Genomic DNA, 18533 nt, shown 5'->3' with positions numbered 1-18533 from the left:
TGCAGATGTGAGGTCCTGACCTTCTGCCACCCTGACAAGTTGCCTTTCCTCTAGATAAGTGGTAGCCATGAGGTTGTGGTAAAGCAGCGACATGGTTAGACCTGGGCCTCAGAGAGGCTATTGTCCCTTGTCACTCTGCACCTTGAGTCATTGCTGGGTGTGTTCCAGAGACCCAAAGACTACTATAAAGATTCTGCTGCTATGCAAACCTCCTGCACAGCCTGAGGGATGGAAGGAAGATCAAGTTCAGGGCTGCATGTATCTATCAACTCATTTGTGCCTAAATTTGGAAAAGGATGCCATTTTCTGGAATTAGCCTGTATTTCAAACACATTGAACTAATCAGATAGGTTTCGAATAACTAAAATATTGACAGCATTAATAGCCCTGGGTCGCATTGCATAAGGGCAGGCTATTTGAAAAGAGACCCATTTCCTTCAAAAAGGAAATTGGTAAAGCAGGATTCTTGCTTTAAGTTTCAATACGGGAGACTTTGCAAATACGTTGAATTTCTATGTTTTCTGTGCTCTTTCTTACTGAGCCCTACCCACAAAATATTTCTATCATTCCTGAGTGGAAAATGTCAGATTCTAATTAAAATCAAGGTGACTTCTCAGGGCGGCCTCTTAAATAGAGCCAGCAGACGTGATGTTGCCTGGAAATGAAGAGGACGTAGATGGGGTAGAAGTTAAAGTTCGATAGGATGTTCAATTACCAGCCGACAGCTTCTAGTCCCTTCTGCCATCATTACTGACATGACTTATGTAGGCCACTTTCTTTCTCTGCACCGCAATTTCAACTACTCACATTTGGCTTAGACCACAGGGGTTGCAGACTCAGTGTCTTGGGGCCAGAGAGGTAAAGGAAATGCATAAATGAAGCCAGGTGTGAGCAGTAGGGAGTGGTGAGGCCTGTGGCCAAAGGGAGAATGCTTGCCCTGTCTAACGGCACTCACACTTAACTAAGAGGGAATAAAACAGAAGCAGAACCAAACTGTGCCCACCAAATGAAATGCTTCTCTAGACCATCAGTTTCTGACCCTTATGCCGTGCTAAATTCCCTTCTTTGTAGTGAGCCTATGGTGCAATGCAAAATCATAGGCTTTGGAGTGAGACCTGGGTTGGGTGGCAGTTCTGCCACTTGTTAGCTATATGATCTTAGGAGGCTGATGTAACCTTTTCAAGTCTCAGCATCCTCATGCGCAAAACAGGCCTAATAGTATTTTCCTGCTGAGAAGAGGAGCAGAGAGCATGTTGTAAGGTCCTTCGTACAGTACCTGCCCTCGGATGCTGGCCTCACCATACGCCCCACCCTTCCCTTCCAGCTTTGAGAGTTCATGTTTCTAGGAGTCTGGATCATGGTATATAATATTTTGGAAGTATTAAATGGAAGGTAATACAATTTAGGTATATTTTCAACTGACATTATACTATTGATAATTTAATAACAGAAAGTTGATATTGAATTATATGTTAATATCTACTTAGGAATCAGAAGACTGACCCTTTCTTCTGCTAGTTCTTCACTTTAGCAGTGACCTGAGTGGCACCCAGACTGCAGCCAGTATAGAGCTGTAGGAAGGAGTTAACTGCTGAAGGACAGAGTAGGGAGAGGAAGGGCCTCTACCAGCCTCAGCAATGGGTCAGAATCCACAGAGCCAAAATTCTGCAGAGATCACCATTCTGCGCCCATGTCTGAATGCACACTTACACTGGTGCGAAGGAAAAAAGAGCGTGTGTGAGAGTCCTATTGGTTTTAGGGCAAGGTCAGTCATGGCCCCAAGTGGAGTGAGGACACTGTATGGTGAATTCCACTTTTGGGGGTGGGTGAGCCCAGCTGACAGCTGCAGTCTACCTGGATGGTCAGGCTGTGAGCCTGGACATAGCCGTGTCCACTCACAGGACCCCAGGAAGTCAGGACCAGGCTGTGATGCACCCTGCAGGCAGGCTATCTGCAGAGTGAGACCTACTGAGGCAGCAGAGCCCTCACTCCCAAGCTGCGGTTCAGGGCCTAGAGTGGTGTTGGGATATTGATTTGGATCAGGCCAGGCCTGGGACTGGAGCTTGGAATGGGTACAAAAGTCAAAGGGTAAGCCTATGATCTGGTAGAAGCTGGTTCAGACTCAGGAGCTTCTCAGATCAGCAGTACCAGAAGTGGGTGGGTCTCTAAGGAGCTCTCAAGTACAAGGTTAGTGCTGGGTCACCAGGCTTCCCAGCCCCCAGGATCTGTGCTCTGAGAGTTCAGACTCTGTGCACAGTCTTGGATTGACGTGTGAGCTGGGGTGGGGGAGGATTTGGCAGGTAGAAGAACGAGCCTGTCTACATGGCACCGGCACCCAAGAGCTCAAATGTTGTGTCTCTGCTCCGTGACCCCCAGCTTTTCCCTGAAGGCTGTGCTCACTCCCACCCTAGCCTTTGCATGTGCTCTTTCCTTTCTCAGAACAGACACTTTCCTGCTGGCCTGGCTCTCTCTTCACTGTCCTTCAACATGTCATTGGCACAGAACTTTTTCTGACCACGGTGTGGGCCTCTAGGTTAGGTGCACCCCCACGTCCTCAAATATCCTGCATCAGCACCAGTGATTGCGGTGGAGACAGATGCCAGAGAAATGAAGGAAAGAGTCATTGTCTCCAGCAGCAGCTCACAGCATGGGAGGGTTGGGGAGGAGGAGACCGACAGACAGAGAGAGAGAGAACCAGTCACAGTGCGGTATTTACTCGGATTGTAGCATGGACAGTGCTGGCTGAGAAACTCAGAAAAGGTTACTTGGATGAGAGGACATGTGATTTGTCTCTTGAGTAATAAGCAGGAGCTGAACAAAGGGATGGGTTTGGAAAGGACATTCCCGACTTTGAGCGTCAGTGGAGTATTCATCAAAGGGTGAGAACGTCAGTATGGCTGTACTACGGGGTGTACACAAGGTGAGAATGGGAAGCAAAATTGCAAAGAAGAAAATACTTTATAAATATGATATCCTAGGCCTCTGTAACAACAAGCATTGGCCATGTATGTATGTGATTTGTAAAAGAAGCAGACGATTTGGAGCAGGCACCCGCCCATCCACACACATCTCGGTCACATTACAAATCTGTCCGCGTGCATCAAGGAAGCCGTGCCCTTCAGACGTGGATCCTGCTGATGCGATGGGAGTTGGGCTCTCTCACACCTAGATCAAGCTCACAAACTCCCAAGCCTGTAAGGCCACACGGATATTCAAAGCAGCATATCAGGTCGGTGGGATTGCAGCAAAGTGGAAAGTTCACGCCCATCTAAAGGGAGAACGGATTCTAAGTAAGCAATCGTAGAAAACACAACAACTCGTCAGGTAGAGCACACCTGTGGGCCCTGCTATCCCTGGCATCCCATTTACAGCCTTTGATAAGGAGCTGAGGTCACTTAGAGTCTGTCATCTCTCTTCCAAAATCACCTCCTAAAGAACACTTCAACCAAACTGGAGCAAGCAACTAATCCAAATTTGAGTAGCTCATTGAAGTTCCTAGTTCTTGCAGAGTGTCTGGGGGAAGCAGATACTGGGCGTCCGATGGTTTTTACATTTACACCAGGATGGTGTGGCTAATGTCCGGAGGACACATACATCATGGACTGATGTATCCGCCACCCCAGCCTTCTTGGAGGGACCCACCCCCTGGGACCTGGCCCTCCAGACCATATTAATCTGGACCAGGAAAGAAAGTAGGGGAGAGAAAGAGATAAATAAGAATCAATTTCCACAGCTGGACGAGGCTGGACTTGAAGGCTCTAGTGTTAAGTGGAGAAAACAGAAAACTCCTGAAGACTGCCCCGCAGATCACTCTGTGATAATTTGCCTTGCAGGTCCTGCCTGCTGGCCAGCCTGGTGACCCCACACTCTTACTGCTGGGTCCTGATTGAACTACCGTCCCTTTTCCTGCGTTGGAAGTAATGTGCGTTAGGAAAATCAATCCATTTGCAGGGGGAGAAACCAGACTGGTTTCCTGCTACTGCTCATATTTTCACTAAAACACCATTTTCCTGGAACCAACATTGAAAAAAGCAGCACATTTTATTCAAAACAAGGCAATATTGGTATTGACAGAGCCGCAGTGATAATGAGGACGATCAATTTTCCCTGCTCCATTATGGGGTATTGAGCAAGTTTGGAGTAAACTTGTGGCATCATTAGACAAGATCAGCATTTCTCCCTTTTGAAAACTTTTTTGTTTTTGCATATTTAGATTTTAAGTATTTCTGCTCTGGTGAAAAAAAAAAGAAAGAAAGAAAAGAAAAGAAAAGAAAAGCAAAAACAAACCAAAAGTCGCCAAAGCAATAAGTGAAGTGTTTGTAATGAAAACTGGAGATTGTAGATATTTCTTTTAAATTCTTATAAATAATACATTGTGATGTTATTTTTGCATCTTGCTTCATGCAGACTGTCTCCCCAACTCTCACCTCAAATTAAAAGAGTGCAGTTACCGAATAAAATAATCCAAATTTTTGGAGAGGGCATGTTTAAGGCAAGAGGGTGAACGCTCCTCTTCTGTCTTAGGGACAGGGGAGAGGGAAGGTAGAGGCACAGGTTCGGGTGGATGCGGGAAGGACACAGAGCAGCAGAAGAAGGATCTGGGGAAGGGAGCTGAGGAATTTGGGTGTATTTCCCATGGGACAGTGAAAGTGATGGGACTGGAATTGCTTAATGCAAACTAGTTTTGGCATTTCCACTTGTGGTTTCTTGTCCCTGTTGTGCTACGCATGTCCCTCTACCAGCTGAGGCTGGCTGTGCAGACACCACATAGCAGAGGGAAGTCCTCCAGAGAAAGCACAGCTATGAAGGGTACAGCACTCACCTGGAGAAGGAGGTCTGAGTGGGGTACCGATAGCAGCCACTGTAACAGGCAAAGTCCCACTAAGGTTTAACCGGCATCCCTCTCCCTTCAGACAACATCATATATGATAATAAAAGAGAATGTGGACAGTCTTAAGAGTTTTTGTAAAGAAAACACCCCCCCCCTCCAACCCTCTGCTATGCCAAACCCTTCATGTATTTGTGGAGGGCTGGGAATTCCAGGGCTTTATTCTTTTATGAAGAAAGGAAGATCACAAAAACAATGTACTATATTTGGCTCAAATATTTACTGAGCCCACTCTGTGCTCTGTGCTTCAAGGGACATAAAGAGAGTGAAGTATTTGAAACCTAGTAGAGGCTACAATAAGAGCACAGCCGTCCGTGTTGCAGAATGTGCTCAGGACCAAGAGACAGTGAAGGAGGATGAGGGTGGGAGGCGGGAGATGACACGTGGGGGGTGAGAGGGGCTTCGGTAAGTCTCACTGGAGCCACGACTTCAGCTGCCTACGCACCTGGAGTGTGGCTGTCCATGTGCACAGTGAGGACTGCACCTGCCACAGCCAGCAGTCTGTGTGTGCGGGTGTGTGTGCGTGTGTGCGTGTGTGTGCGTGCATGTGTGTGCGCGTGCGCACGTGTGTGTGCGTGTGCGTGCGTGTGCATGTGTGTGCGTGCATGTGCATGCGTGCGTGTGCATGTGTGTGCGTGCATGTGTGTGTGCGCGTGTGTGTGCGTGCGTGCGCACGTGTGTGTGGTGCTTCTTTTAGGCTCGTGCTCCTGGTGGTGTCCACCTTTTATTCCAGGAAGTGCCAACTCAAATGCAGGAACTGTCCAGTGAGGGAAGCTGACCCGGGGGCAAGGGTGGTCGTGGTACCTCTGGAGGGCACAGCGCTGCCCAGCGCCAACTGCTTCTCTACACATGGCTGCAAGCTTGCATGACCAGATCGCCCCATCTTTTAAGGGAAGCCACACGTGTGGATTTCTATGTGAAATCTTCAGACTTTCCAGACTTCTGATGGTTAACTCAGAAGCTGCATAAACATCATGCGGACCCAATACAATGTCTAGAGGGCAGACCCAGTCTCCCATATTCGTTGTGCGGCCTCTTTTCAAGCCATCGGCCCTGGGCAGCTGATGTCCCCCCCTGCACTTGCAGCGGGGAGGGCCCATTGCAGGACACCCACAACAGACAGGGTTACAGCAGCGGGGCTATAGAGCGCAGTCTCCTTGTCTCACAACCAATCCCAGGCCTAGTTGGGAGCCCATCAGAGCTGCCCACAAGATATTCTGCCCTCAGGGGCTGATGGCTTTCTTTGATTACCTCTTAGCTTTCCCAGGAGATCCAGTGCTCCCTGGCCAGTCACATCCAGTCCCTGGTGAAATCAGAGAAGAACCGCCAGCTCATGTGTGAGGCGGGGATGCTCAGGGCCCTCATGAGCTCCTGCCACAGGGCCCTGGCCACCGGCTGCAGCCCCTTGCACTCAAGCCTCATCAGGATTTTTGAAAAGCTTGCTTCCCAAGCCATCGAACCCGACCTGTTAAGGTACCACATGCTGCATATTAAATGTCCCCAGGCTGGGCAGCCATGCCTGTTGCAGGGTAAGGGTTGTATGGTGGGTAGTAGGGAGTCTGCAGGGATGGGCGTCCTGACGCCTCCTTCCTTCCCCTCTGCAGGGCATGGCCCCGTCCCAGCACTCAATTCTGGAAGTCCACAGATGAGCCTTGGGTCTGTGCCAGGCCTTGCCCATGCCCACAAAGCCAACATAGCCCCTGTACCATGGTGCAGATGGTCTGTGGAGGGGGCTTCAGGGAAACAAAGACAGAGCTGGGCCTGAGCCCTGTGCAGTTCACTAGACATGGAGAGGAGGGCACCCGGGCCATGGCAGACTATGCATTGAGGGGTGGAGTGAAAGGGCCTGGCAGTGCTGAGAGGACAGACTGCAGGGCACTAGGGCAGTGGTGGGGCCTCCGACACAGAGACGCATTCCTGGAGAGCAGCAGCGGGGCGGGAAGGTGCATGGGGGAGTGACGTGGAAGACAAGGAGGCAGAGGACAGAAAGGCTGCAGGATGGCGGTCAGGGGTCTCCTACCACCTTGGCGCAGTACAAGGAGACTGGTGCCAAGGGGCCACACACTTGCACTCCCTGCCCCCGCCACTTACAGGAGCAGGTGCAGTGGGCACAGAAGACAAGCCCTCCATCCAGTGGGCAGGGGACCCAGCGGCCAGGCCAGCCTCTTTCAACCCCTGGGCATGGGGGTGCTGGACAAGGCCTCCATGCTTACAGTGCTGTGCAGTAAACTCCTTCAGAAACTTAGTAAGAACGCACCACACAAGGTCTGGCTCCAGCCTCATAAGCTTGCCAGCTCTCTGGTCTAGGTGACAGGTCAGGGAGCCCTGTCTCTGCACGGTGAGGGGTGGGGATAGGGTCAGGGAGCACTGGGCATCCAGGATGGTGGTCGAGATGAAGCTGGAGAAAACCTCTGCCTGTAGGATGTCTTCATTTGGTTTTCTCATGTATTATATTCAGACAGTTCCTCGGTCTTGGAATTCCCCCACCTCTGTCGGCTGCCACAAAAATCCTCAATTCATCTCGTGTGCACGGAGGCAACCCTGGGTGCTCAGGTAAGGACAGAGGAAAGAACGGGACACGTCAATGGGAATTGAAAGGGAATGTGCGTTCCTGGAGAGGGATCATTTGCAGCAGCTGGGGACGCAGACTGATTTTAAGAAACGGTTGTGCCTGCTGCTCACTGGGGCAAATGGGAGAAGCACAGAGATCAGTGTCCCTGGAGAAAGACCAAACGTGGAGGGAGAAGGGGTGAGTTGGGGGTTCAGGAGGCCAAAGCTTCAGGTGATGTCCAGTGTCAGGCCTGGTACCTGGGAGGATGCTGGTCCAGGGAACCAGCTCCTCGAGCATTACATCATGGAGGACATTCAGGTAAGAAGAAGGCCGAGTTGAGAAACAAGGATGGAGACTCAGGCTTGGGACTGGCAGCCCAAGGTGGAGCTGAGAGCTTTCCAGGAGAGGCTGCTGTGAAGGAGGGCGTAGAGGCTGGCGGGACGGAGCCCCAGCACAGAACTTCAGAGGCAGCAGCAGAGAAGGCTGTGTTGGAAAGGGGGAGCGTGCTGGAATGGAAGGAAGTTTCTAGAAGCAGCAGGTTCTTGCCATAGTTGCTTGTTATCAAAAATCCAGCAGAGGCCCAGACGGGGTCCTAGGGAGCCACCCTTGCTGGTGGTTAGGTAGTGCCTGGTGAGCTGGGATGGTGGCAGGTACATCAGGGCTATTGTCAGAAGAGGGTGGAAATGCTTTGAGCAGACACGTTTCTCTTGTTTGTGCCTTAGGGCCACAGACTGCAGCACCAGGCTCAGCTGAGGGACCCTTGGGAGCTGCCCCAGATGCCAACCCATGCCCGGGAGTCGCCCAGGCCCTCAGGCCCTCGGAGGCGTCCCAGGATCCCACCACGGCCCTTCAGACGGTGCTCAGCCTCATCTCCATGACCTCCCCGCGCAACCCGCAGCCTCAGAAGGCGGCCCTGGCTCCGTCATTCGTGGAATTTGACATGTCTGTGGAAGGCTATGGGTATAGCAAGCTTTCATATATTTGAAATACATATATTTTAAATATTGATTAGAAAATTGTAGTTCCCATCAGCACTCACCACTCCGCAGAGGAAAATGTCTGGGTCGTGTGCACCCGCCCACTCAGTGGCTTCCCAGGGGCAGTGCCCCTGCCACGGAGGGCAGCATCCTCTTTATGCTGGTGTGGCTGCATTCTGGAATGCCCTCCTTTCCTGTCCTGCCTCCAACGCAGACTCTCCCCGTAGTGCACCCCATCAGCACTAGCTGCTGTTTGTCCTTAGGGCCTTGTGATTTAAGAGGGGGTGGGGCCCCTGCAGCCCTGTAGTAGGACAGAGGGAGGACGTGTCATGGCCCAGACTAGCTGCATCGATGCGAGAGGGTGGCATGCAGTCCAGTGATCTGAGACACTTTCCTGTTTCCAGCTGCTTGTTTATTCCAACCCTGTCTACCGTTATGGGAAGCAGCACCGAGTACTCTGTCTCTGGAGGGATTGGGACAGGTAGGTGTTTCCCAGGTGGTTAAGCTCCCCATCTGCCCCAAGAATAAGTCCTCAGGTAGCACTGATTGCAGATTTCCACCTGACACTTGAAGGTCCTGAGTGTGTGCAGATGATTGTCCTTCATCTTCTAAAGTTACTCATGGTTCTTGCAGAGCAAGCCGTCCAGGTCATTGTGCCTCCCAACAGCCAGCCCATGGCTCTGCATACAGTAGGCACTTGGTTCGCACTGACGGTGGGTCTGCATAGCCCACCAGTGCGGGATAAACCTCTTTCAGTGTGTGTGTTGCAACGCGTCTGCCAACACAGCCCCCTTGTTCAGTGCTGACAGTGGTCCTGACTGGCTGATGCTGTCATGGGATGAGAGGGCCCGGGGCATCCCCTGAGTGCAGCATGTCCCCACCCAAGCCACACTGCTTGGCTTTATCAGTTGGCCAGGGTCCAAATGGTGACAGATCTCAGGGGTAGTGACAATCTCTCCATCCCTTGGTAGAGTGTGGAATGATAGGGAGGAGAGAATTGGTGAGTTAGGCAAGGCACAGGCTCGCACACGGCAGGTGCTACCTGAGCCGGTCGGAGCGTGCTTCCTTGGAGGAGCGAGTCTCAGGTGTGCTTGTGTCCTGCTCCAGGCGCTGCCAGAGCCTTCCCTCCCCCTGGGGGACTGACATTCTCCTGCTGGTTCCTGGTCAGCCGGCATGGCGCTGCCACGGAGGGCCACCCGCTTCACTTCCTGACCCTGGTGCGCCACCTGGCCAGAACTGAGCAGCCCTTTGTCTGCTTCTCCGTCAGCCTCTGCCTGGACGACCTCTCCTTGGTCGTATCTACAGAAGAGAAAGCGTTTCAGCCCCTAGGTAAGGTGCTGCAATCCAAGGCCAGTTCCTACCCCCTCGGAGGAAGAGGGGGTAAGCTGGAAGCTTGTGGCACAGGCACAGTTAGAGACCTGTGACACCCCCCCTCCCCCATTTCTCCGTGTCTTTTGAAATTGCTCCCCTGGGTTCCACCCCTGGAGAAAGGTCTGAACTATTTCTTGTGTGCCACTGTCACCTGAGCTGTGGGGTTATAATTGTCAAGCAGATATGAGCCCCCAGCCCTTGGCGTGGCTTCAGGGATTATGCTCAGTGGCTTTCCAGAAACTCTGCTCTGGTGGAGTGATCACAAGGGGACTAGGGGCTTTGCCTCACTGGGACACAGGCTGCATCATGTCCTGAGCAAGGTGTGTAAAGAATACACTCCACTTAGCCGGAGCTGAAGCAGCCTCAGACAGACCCACAAGCACAAGCCCAGGTCCAGAGGGTATGGCAGGCTGGTGGCCCTGGTACCCAAGAGCCTGACCCTCCTTCAGTAGTGCTGGTGGCCTGGTTCTGTCCTTCAGAACTCAGCCTTGTTCTCCAAGCTCACCTGTCTGAGATGGGCTAGCCCAGCCTATCCTGGCCACCTGTTCCTCTTGTGTGTACTGAGAGTGTCACCGCTTCCTAGTGAAGCTCCTGGAAGTCCCAGAAGATGGCTGACGTCCTTGGCATGCAGCCCGACTGTCTCTGCCCCTCATCAGCACGTGGCCTGCAAATGGCATCACTGTGACTGTGGGGGTAGTCTAGTTTGGGGTAGACCCTGGAGCCTGACTCCTGCTTTGAATCCTGGCTGCACGACCTTGGGCAAGTTACATAACCTCTTTGTGCCTCAAGACGGTCCCATAGGAATTATGCCACCACCTGCCTCATGGGGTTGCTGTGAAATTTAAATGAGTTGGCATTTGTAAAAGTGCTTAAGACAGTGTCTGGCACAGAGTAAGAGCTCAAGGAATGGTAGCTGCTGCTGTCGTTTTTTATGAGAGGAAGGTCTCCACAGGTATAGGGCCCAGGGTGGTCAACCTGGGGCCTCCCTCTAAGCCCACTTCTGGGTCGCTGCTGCATGATAACTCCTATGAGGTTCAGCAGCTGCTCTCTTCCAGATGTCATGGAACCTGAGGATGACTCTGAGCCTTCTGCAGGACGCCAGCTTCAGGTCAGGTGTGGCCACCTACTAGCTTGTGGTCAGTGGCACCACTTGGCTGTGGTTGTCACCAAGGAAATGAAAAGGAATTGCACCGTCTCCACGTATTTGGATGGACAGATCATTGGCTCAGCCAAGGTAAGGTGGTTCCTCTGAGTTGCATTTGACCCATGACCATGCCTCCTGGCCATACAACCCTGTGGTGGCCTCGGCTCACTTCTATGTTTTCTTTTGTCAGTGGGTTGTTATCTAATGAAATCCCCTTTGCTGTCTAGGGTACTTGGCTGAGCTCAGGCATATAAAGAACATTTTTAGAAAATGGACTGCAGGTCACTCAACTAGGGCAGAAGGCAGAACATGAGTCCAGACCTATAAGAATAGTCATAAAAAGGTATAAATCTCCAGAATGAACAAAGCAAAGCTTCTCACATTTTAAGGTGTAAGTTTTCCAGGGAGGTCTGCGTAGGGCCAAAGGCTCAATTTTTCCAAGAAGCCCCCAGGTGAAGCCAGCATGGCTGGTCTGTGCACCATGCTTAGGAACAAGGCACCAGACCTTGCAAAGACACCAACATGTCTTGCCTTATCTAGAGCAAGAACAAGGGGGAAGGTAACAGAACGTGAACACGGAGCTGGAAGAAGCTTCTCTTCACTGTATTCAGAGCTGCCTGGGGTATAAGGGAGAGGAGGAGCTGGCAGGCATGCTCCAGCAGCCACTGCCACAGGTCTCCAAGGAAGCCAGAGAGGGGAGGGCCTGGGAGACCACAGAGGGCAGGTGCAGTACAGCTGGATTTCCACCCAGGTTTCAGAGACAGCGTCTTGGCCTGGGCTGCATTCTAGAATCACCTGGAAAGGCTTTCTAAAGTTCTCTCGCGCAGGATGCACCCCAGATCAGTTACATCAGAATCTTTGTGGGTCAGGTAATTTTATAATTTAGTGATATTTTCAAGATTTCCCTGGTGATTCTATATGCAGCTATAATGGAGAACCTTAGATCTACAGGGTTTCTCAATTTGGGCAACATTGACGTTTGGGGCCTAATAGCTCTTTGTTGTGGGACCTATTCTGTGCATATTAGGGTGTTTAGCAGCATCCCTGGGCTCCTAGATGCTGCAGCATTTCCCCTTGCCCCACTGTGACCTCCAAAAATGTTTCCAGAATTGCCAAATGTCCCCCGGGAGCAAAATTGTTCCAGGTTGAGGCCATTAGGCTAGAACAACCTAAATTCTATGTAACACCTAAAGATGAATTTGGCACTATCTTCTGACACATTCTCTTATCAAAAAAGGCAGTGGTAAACAGAAAGTTTTTGGTAGGAGCGTAAGAAAAACAGGTCCTCCAAAACATAAAGTTAACCTTTTGTCCAGTCATTAGCAGTACTAGTCAATCCTTTCTCCCTCTCTCCCTACGTGACTCCCTCCCTCCCTTTATCCCTTCCTTTCCTCATTAAATATTTATTAAGCACGTACTATGTGTTAGGTAGTGTTTTACATGCTAGAAGTGGATAATGCCTACCAGCCAAAGATCTCCAGGCATGTACATATGGCACAAAACTGAAGTTAGAGTTATTCAGCTTTTGTAGCAAGAAAGCCCTTATCCTTGGGTTAATAAGGAGTTAGAATTTGGGCTTACTTTAGGTGATTTTGGGGAGTGTTCAAAGAAATAGAGAAAGGTCTCTTCGAGTTGGGAGCTATCGGAAAGGGGGTCAATCTGGTGACTATGTATCTTAATAACTTTTATCCAGCCCTTTGAGGCACAGAGCAGGACCAGACTCACCACTGGGGAAGACACAGTAATCATTCACATTAGCCAGGATGGGATGCATTGTCATTTTTCTGGCTGCTGTGTCTTTGTTTTTATCTGTTCAGGCATGATTACCAAGTCAGCTTGTTTTTGTCTTCTTTCGCAGAACACATTTATATTTTGTGCAATAGTTCATGTACCATGAGGTGTCTTATTGGTGCTTGTACCGTTCTTGAACCTAGTGCAGGGACGGATGCACAGTGAGCGTGCAATAACACTTGATGAACTGAACTGAATTTACAACCACAGGAGGAACGTGGACTGGCTGATAGCATGGTTGGATGAATTGGTGCTTGGGTGAACATCTGACCCCACAGGGCCAGCTACACCCAGGCAATCAGCAGGGAGGGTGGACGTGGTGTGGAATACCATTCAGAATAGCCAAGGCCAAGGCTGACAGAGCTCACTTCCCAGCATGATCTCAACTAGTTGGGTCAGGACCTGCAAGTGAAATTTAACTGGCATAAACATAAAGGCCTGTGTTTTGATGCAAACATCTGTTGGGCAAGATTAAGATGGGAGAGCTTCAGCTTAGCTTGGAGACAACCCAGTGTAACAACTCTTTCCAAAATGTTGAGCCTTTGTTGTTGTTTCCAAGGCAAGGTAAGGTAAATTTGGGAAGGTGGGAAGTATTTTTTAAAGCCCGAATTGAGGAAAATAATTTGAGGACAATTGGAGACATCAGATGTTTATAAGTCAACCTGAATGGTGCAGTGAGATACACTGGGGATTTGAGAGGAAGGGGCAAGGTGGTTGGAGGGGTGGGACAGAGCTTCCATGTGGGGGAGAGAGGAGGAGTCTGTGCCCGGGAGGAAGGGCAGGGGCGGATAGCTCAGCAGACCAGGCTCTTGGCAGGGCTGGGGCTAAACAATTGCTTTATTTTTATTTGAAAAATCTCGTTTAATTGGTAGAGCAAAAACAGAATATTTCTGAAATTATATAAGCTCTCATAAAATATATATAAATGTATTTGAATATATAGTGACTTTATAGTCATTATAAAGATAACATAAACACATTTTGAAAAGACTGGAAAATAGAGAAAAGAAGATATATTACCAATACTTCTGTCTTACCATGCTTTGCAGTTTTTTTCAGTTTTTTCCCTTTTTAAAAAAAAAATAGTTGTGGCCTCACTGTGAAGAAAATTTTGTATATCGCTTAGTTTACTTAACATCACATTATTCAATTTTTTTTTATCAATATGGGCTTTGAAATTATTACTCTTTTTAAATTTGTGATAATCCATTGACTATTTTTCTTTTATTTTATTGAAATTTTAAAAATAATTGTAGATTAAAATTTAGCTGTAAGAAAGAATAGAAATCTTGTGCACCATTTACCCAGTTTCCCTCAATGGTAACATCTTGTAAAACTATACAACAATATCACAATCCAGATATTAACATTGATACTATCTGCTGACTTGTTCAGAGTTCCCTAGTTTTCCTTACAGTTGTGTGTGTGTGTTTGTGTGTGTGCACTTGTGTGTATTTAGTTCTATACTTTATTATTGCATGTGTAGGTTCATTTATCCACCATCAGTCAAGATAGGAAAAGTCCCATCACCACAAGAATATTGTGTTTTGCTCTTTTATAGCTAACCTCACCTCTCACCTGTGATCCCTTTCCCCATCCCTGTCCCAAACCCTGCAACTACTAATCTAAAATTTTGGCATTTCAAGGATGTTATATACAGAATCATACAGTAATTGATCTTTTAGGATTGGCTTTTTAACTCAGCATAATTCCCTGAAAATTTGTTCAAGTTGTTGCATGTGTGAAGAGTTCATTCTTTTTTATTGCTGAGTAGTATTCCACAGTATGGATGTATCATGGTTTGTTTCATCATTTACCCACTGCAGGACATCTGGGATGTTTCCAATTTTGGGCTATCACAAAGCTGCTATGAACATTTGTGCACAGGTTTTTTGTGTAAATTGAAGTCTTCATTTTTTCTGGGATAAATTCCTAAGAGTCCAATTGCTAGGTCTTGTGGTAATTGCATGTTTAGTTTTACAAGAAACTGCTAAACTGTTTTCCAGAATGACTGTACTGTTTGACATTCCCACCAGCAGTGAATGAGTGATTCCATTTCTTTTCATTTAGTGTTGTCACTTTTTTTATACTAGTTGTTCTGACAGTTGTGTAGTGGTATCTCACTGTTTTTAATTTGTATTTCCTAGATGGCTAATGAGATTGAACATCTTCTCATATGCTTATTTGCCATCTGTATATCCGCTTCAATGATGTCCATTCATGTCTTTTGCCCATTTTCTAATTGCATTGTTTGTTTTTTTAACTGTTGTTTCAAGGTTTTTTGTTTGTTTATTTGTTTGCTTTTAAAGTGCATTCTAGTTACTAGTCCTTTGTTGGATACATGACTTGCAAATAATTTCTCCTAGTCTCTAGCTTACCTTTTCATCGTCTTTCACATGGGCAAAAGTTTTTATTTTTGATGTAGTATAATTCATAAATTATTCCTTTTATGGCTCATGCTTTTGGTATCAAGGCTGAGAACTTTCTACCTCGCCCTGGATCTTGTAGATTTTCTCCCATATTTCCAAACACAAAGTGTCAGTTTACTTTCACCAGCACTTGATAAGTTGTTTTGCTTCATACTTCTCACAGTTGAGTTACATTTTTGATTTTTTAGATAAAATTTTATTTTGAGATGAGAATAAGGCAAACCATGTTCTATCACTTTGTGTTTATTTAATTCTGAGGTTAAGCAGCACTCGCTCTTCCCGTACGTTTTGTTTTAACAGATGCTGTACATTCAGGCCCTACCAGGACCTTTCCTTTCAATGGATCCATCTTCATTTGTGGATGTTTACGGATATATTGCTACCCCTCGAGTTTGGAAACAAAAGTCATCGTTAATCTGGCGTCTTGGCCCCACATACCTCTTTGAAGAAGCCATTTCAGTGGAAACTCTGGAAGTTATGAACAAACTTGGCCCAAGATACTGTGGCAACTTCCAAGCTGTGCATGCTCGAGGTATAGAGTGTTTTGATTTATAATGTTCTTGCTGATAGTAGTTTTTAAATGGACATCCAGTTATTTATAGCGTATTTATAAAGAATAAACTCAGCACAGGTCAGTCATTAGAGAAGACCTCTGTAATTGTATTATTATATATTTACAACCCAACAGAAAGTGTTACAGAAAAGGAAATGACAATATCCTTTAGATTTCAGCCCTGAAGCACCTAATGGAGGAGGATGAGCGAGTAATATCATCAGCAAAGAAAGAGAGAAGAGAATGAGATAAATAAGTTACACTCCTTTTAATGAAGAAGCTTTTTAACTAAAGTGTAGTGTTGTCTTCAATTATTAAACAGGCAGACAAAACATCCACATTTTCAGTATTGATTGTTGGCTGCTCAAGCAAGGTGCATTGCTCTCTGTGCTCTGTGAAGTCAAGAGGGTCAGCTCCCCTCTGGGAAGAATGACAAATGAATCTGTGTATGAGGCCTTGCAGATGGTGAAGGGCGACTGACTGTAGCTGAGTGTTTCTGCCTCCAGGCCCATGTCTTCTCTGAACTTCATTTCCTATGGCAATGGCACTGGCTGGGGCAATGGAACAAGGTCAGGTCTGGGGCCAAAGTTTCATTTTGTATTCATGCCACGCTCCTTTAGTAGCACACTGGCCCTTGTTGACTTGGGGACCAGCATGCTAATTCCACGTGGGATGTTCACCATGGCTGTGTAGCTCATTGAAAATCTTGGACTTCTCTGCCTGGCCTATTTCCATTTTTATATCTCAGCTCTCCTGTCATTTACCATCTTGGTTGTGGGGAGTGAGGTTATATACTTGATAGATGTTTCAAGCTCTGATAATTTCACACCTTGAATGAGTCTATTTTAGTAGGGTCAATCTTGGGAGATTTCTCCACAGTTTTCTATAAGCATCAGAGAAGCACAGGTGAGGACTAAACATGTGACATACAAACATAGAACATGCAAAAACATGCAACCTAACACCATACAAACATCCTCTCGATGATTACTTTGCTGTGTGGTAGTATATGTTTACTCATCTGCAGATTAATTTCTTTTCCTGCAAACTGAGACTAGAAATAATTAAAGATGTGTTGTTACAGGAGAAGACCCAGAGAGTGAAGCGACACCCCTCGTTGCAGAGGAAAAGATTTCCTTTGGGCTTCACATAGCCAGTTCCTCTGTCACCAGGATAGCAGACCTCAGGAGAGCTTACAGTGAGGTGGACAGCCGTCTGATTGCCAAGGAGGTGCGGCTTCTAACTCCCCTTGCTGCTCCCTGCTGCAGTCTTGATCTTGTGGCTTGCTTCAGCTTTTGGTGCCTAAATACACACTGATTCATGTTTGCACATGTAGGTGGACACACACACACACCTGCTGTCCACTTCATTTGTCAAAATATCCTATGCCTCCCTGCCCATTAGCATTCCCTGAGACTAAACCTTTTGTTTGTAAATGCCCGGAGAAGAAAGTGGCACGTTCACGGTAGAGCAAGAACAGGTGGGATGTGTTCTACACCTTTGCGACACTGAAAGCTCTGTTGAGCTTCCCTCTGTCTGGGCACTCCTGACCCACCAGCACTGCGAAATATTCTTCTACAGTGATTTTTTTCTTAAGAATAGTAAACCTGCAAAACAACAAGTAGACATGTTTTTACGTGATTTAGATTTACTACTTCCTAATTCCTGCATAATGATTTCTTTTGCTTAGTGCTCATGAATTTTGGCTGATTTCTTTATACTCTCTGTACTCTCATGGAGCCCCTCTAGGGTACAGGGGGTCAGGAACCCCCATGGTCCCGTTGAGCACCAACGCTGTCCTTACCAGCAATGCACTTTCTAATGGAGGAGACCAAGATTCCTGTCTTCCTGCCCCTCTGAAGCTGCTACAGGACAAGCCTAGACAGAGAGGGTGACCGCTGTCCCCTGAGTAGTGCTGTTCCACCTGGCTCCTCACTGTGAGCCTGGGGCCACTGCTGGCACAGATTGTACCACTGAAGCTGCTCACTTACAGTTAAGCCCAGCCCAGGGGGCAGGACATGTGAACCTGAATTTTGGCTTCAGTTCCCTGACATTGGTTCAGTTATGATTCATTCAAAGATCATTGCTTGTGGAATACCAGCACTGGTCCATGCCTTGGGGCGCCTGCCTCCAAGAGCTCATGAGCAATGCCTCTTCTTTTCCAGGAGTTTCTTAGGACTAACTGTTGCTGATTTCTCTAGATGAACATTTCCTCCCGTGACAATGCCATGCCTGTGTTCCTGCTAAGAAACTGTGCTGGCCACCTCTCCGGTTCTCTTCGGACCATTGGAGCTGTTGCTGTGGGCCAGTTAGGTACATCAGGCACCACCTTTACTGCTCTTTAGGAAGAAGGGCTTTGCTGTGGGTGCTTGTGCACCCTGGGGTTCCGCAGCGGCAGGCAGGAGGGAGCATGTTGGGGAGCTGGGATAGCGAGGGCCAGAGCTGGGAGTAAACCGCAGCAGAGAGTCAGCCTCCCAGAGAGCATAGCGATTAGTTCACCTGCTGCATCCGACAATCGGGAGAGGACTCAGCTACTAACTAGGCTGGCGTCTGTGCACCACAGGAGCCTGCCTAGTGGGGACGGGGGCCCTACTCAGAGGCAATGTTGTGGTTGTCTGAGTGAAAACGGCTGGTCGCCATGCAAGGGTAACAGCTAGGTAGCAAGTCGGTAGAAGGGCCCACCCCATCAGGACCTTGAGGGCAGGCGAGAGCCAGAGATTGTCAGAGCAACCAGGAAACTGAGGCTCAGAGGGGTCTGGCTTATCCAGCACTCTGGACTCAAGACAGACGGCGGCGATCTGAAATGCTCTGGGCTGGTTCAGCCTTTTT

The 18533-nt window shown here is 48.2% G+C and overlaps 1 protein-coding gene across 1 annotated transcript in view; it reads left to right on the top strand.

Annotated features, from left to right (window-relative positions):
- The window catches only part of WDFY4 (WDFY family member 4), a 265260-nt gene that overhangs the window by 64931 nt on the left and 181796 nt on the right, over nucleotides 1-18533 (top strand). Inside the window, exons 13-21 of the mRNA XM_063086948.1 lie at nucleotides 6147-6361; nucleotides 7347-7441; nucleotides 8162-8399; nucleotides 8821-8897; nucleotides 9524-9745; nucleotides 10843-11021; nucleotides 15452-15683; nucleotides 16789-16934; nucleotides 17906-18017. Coding sequence (XP_062943018.1) covers nucleotides 6147-6361; nucleotides 7347-7441; nucleotides 8162-8399; nucleotides 8821-8897; nucleotides 9524-9745; nucleotides 10843-11021; nucleotides 15452-15683; nucleotides 16789-16934; nucleotides 17906-18017 — 1516 coding nt within the window. The remainder of the gene's footprint in view (nucleotides 1-6146; nucleotides 6362-7346; nucleotides 7442-8161; nucleotides 8400-8820; nucleotides 8898-9523; nucleotides 9746-10842; nucleotides 11022-15451; nucleotides 15684-16788; nucleotides 16935-17905; nucleotides 18018-18533) is intronic.

This window comes from Cynocephalus volans, chromosome 2 (genome assembly GCF_027409185.1).
Source record: "Cynocephalus volans isolate mCynVol1 chromosome 2, mCynVol1.pri, whole genome shotgun sequence".
Taxonomy (NCBI): domain Eukaryota; kingdom Metazoa; phylum Chordata; class Mammalia; order Dermoptera; family Cynocephalidae; genus Cynocephalus; species Cynocephalus volans.
This window is presented reverse-complemented; position numbering and strand designations above follow the sequence as displayed.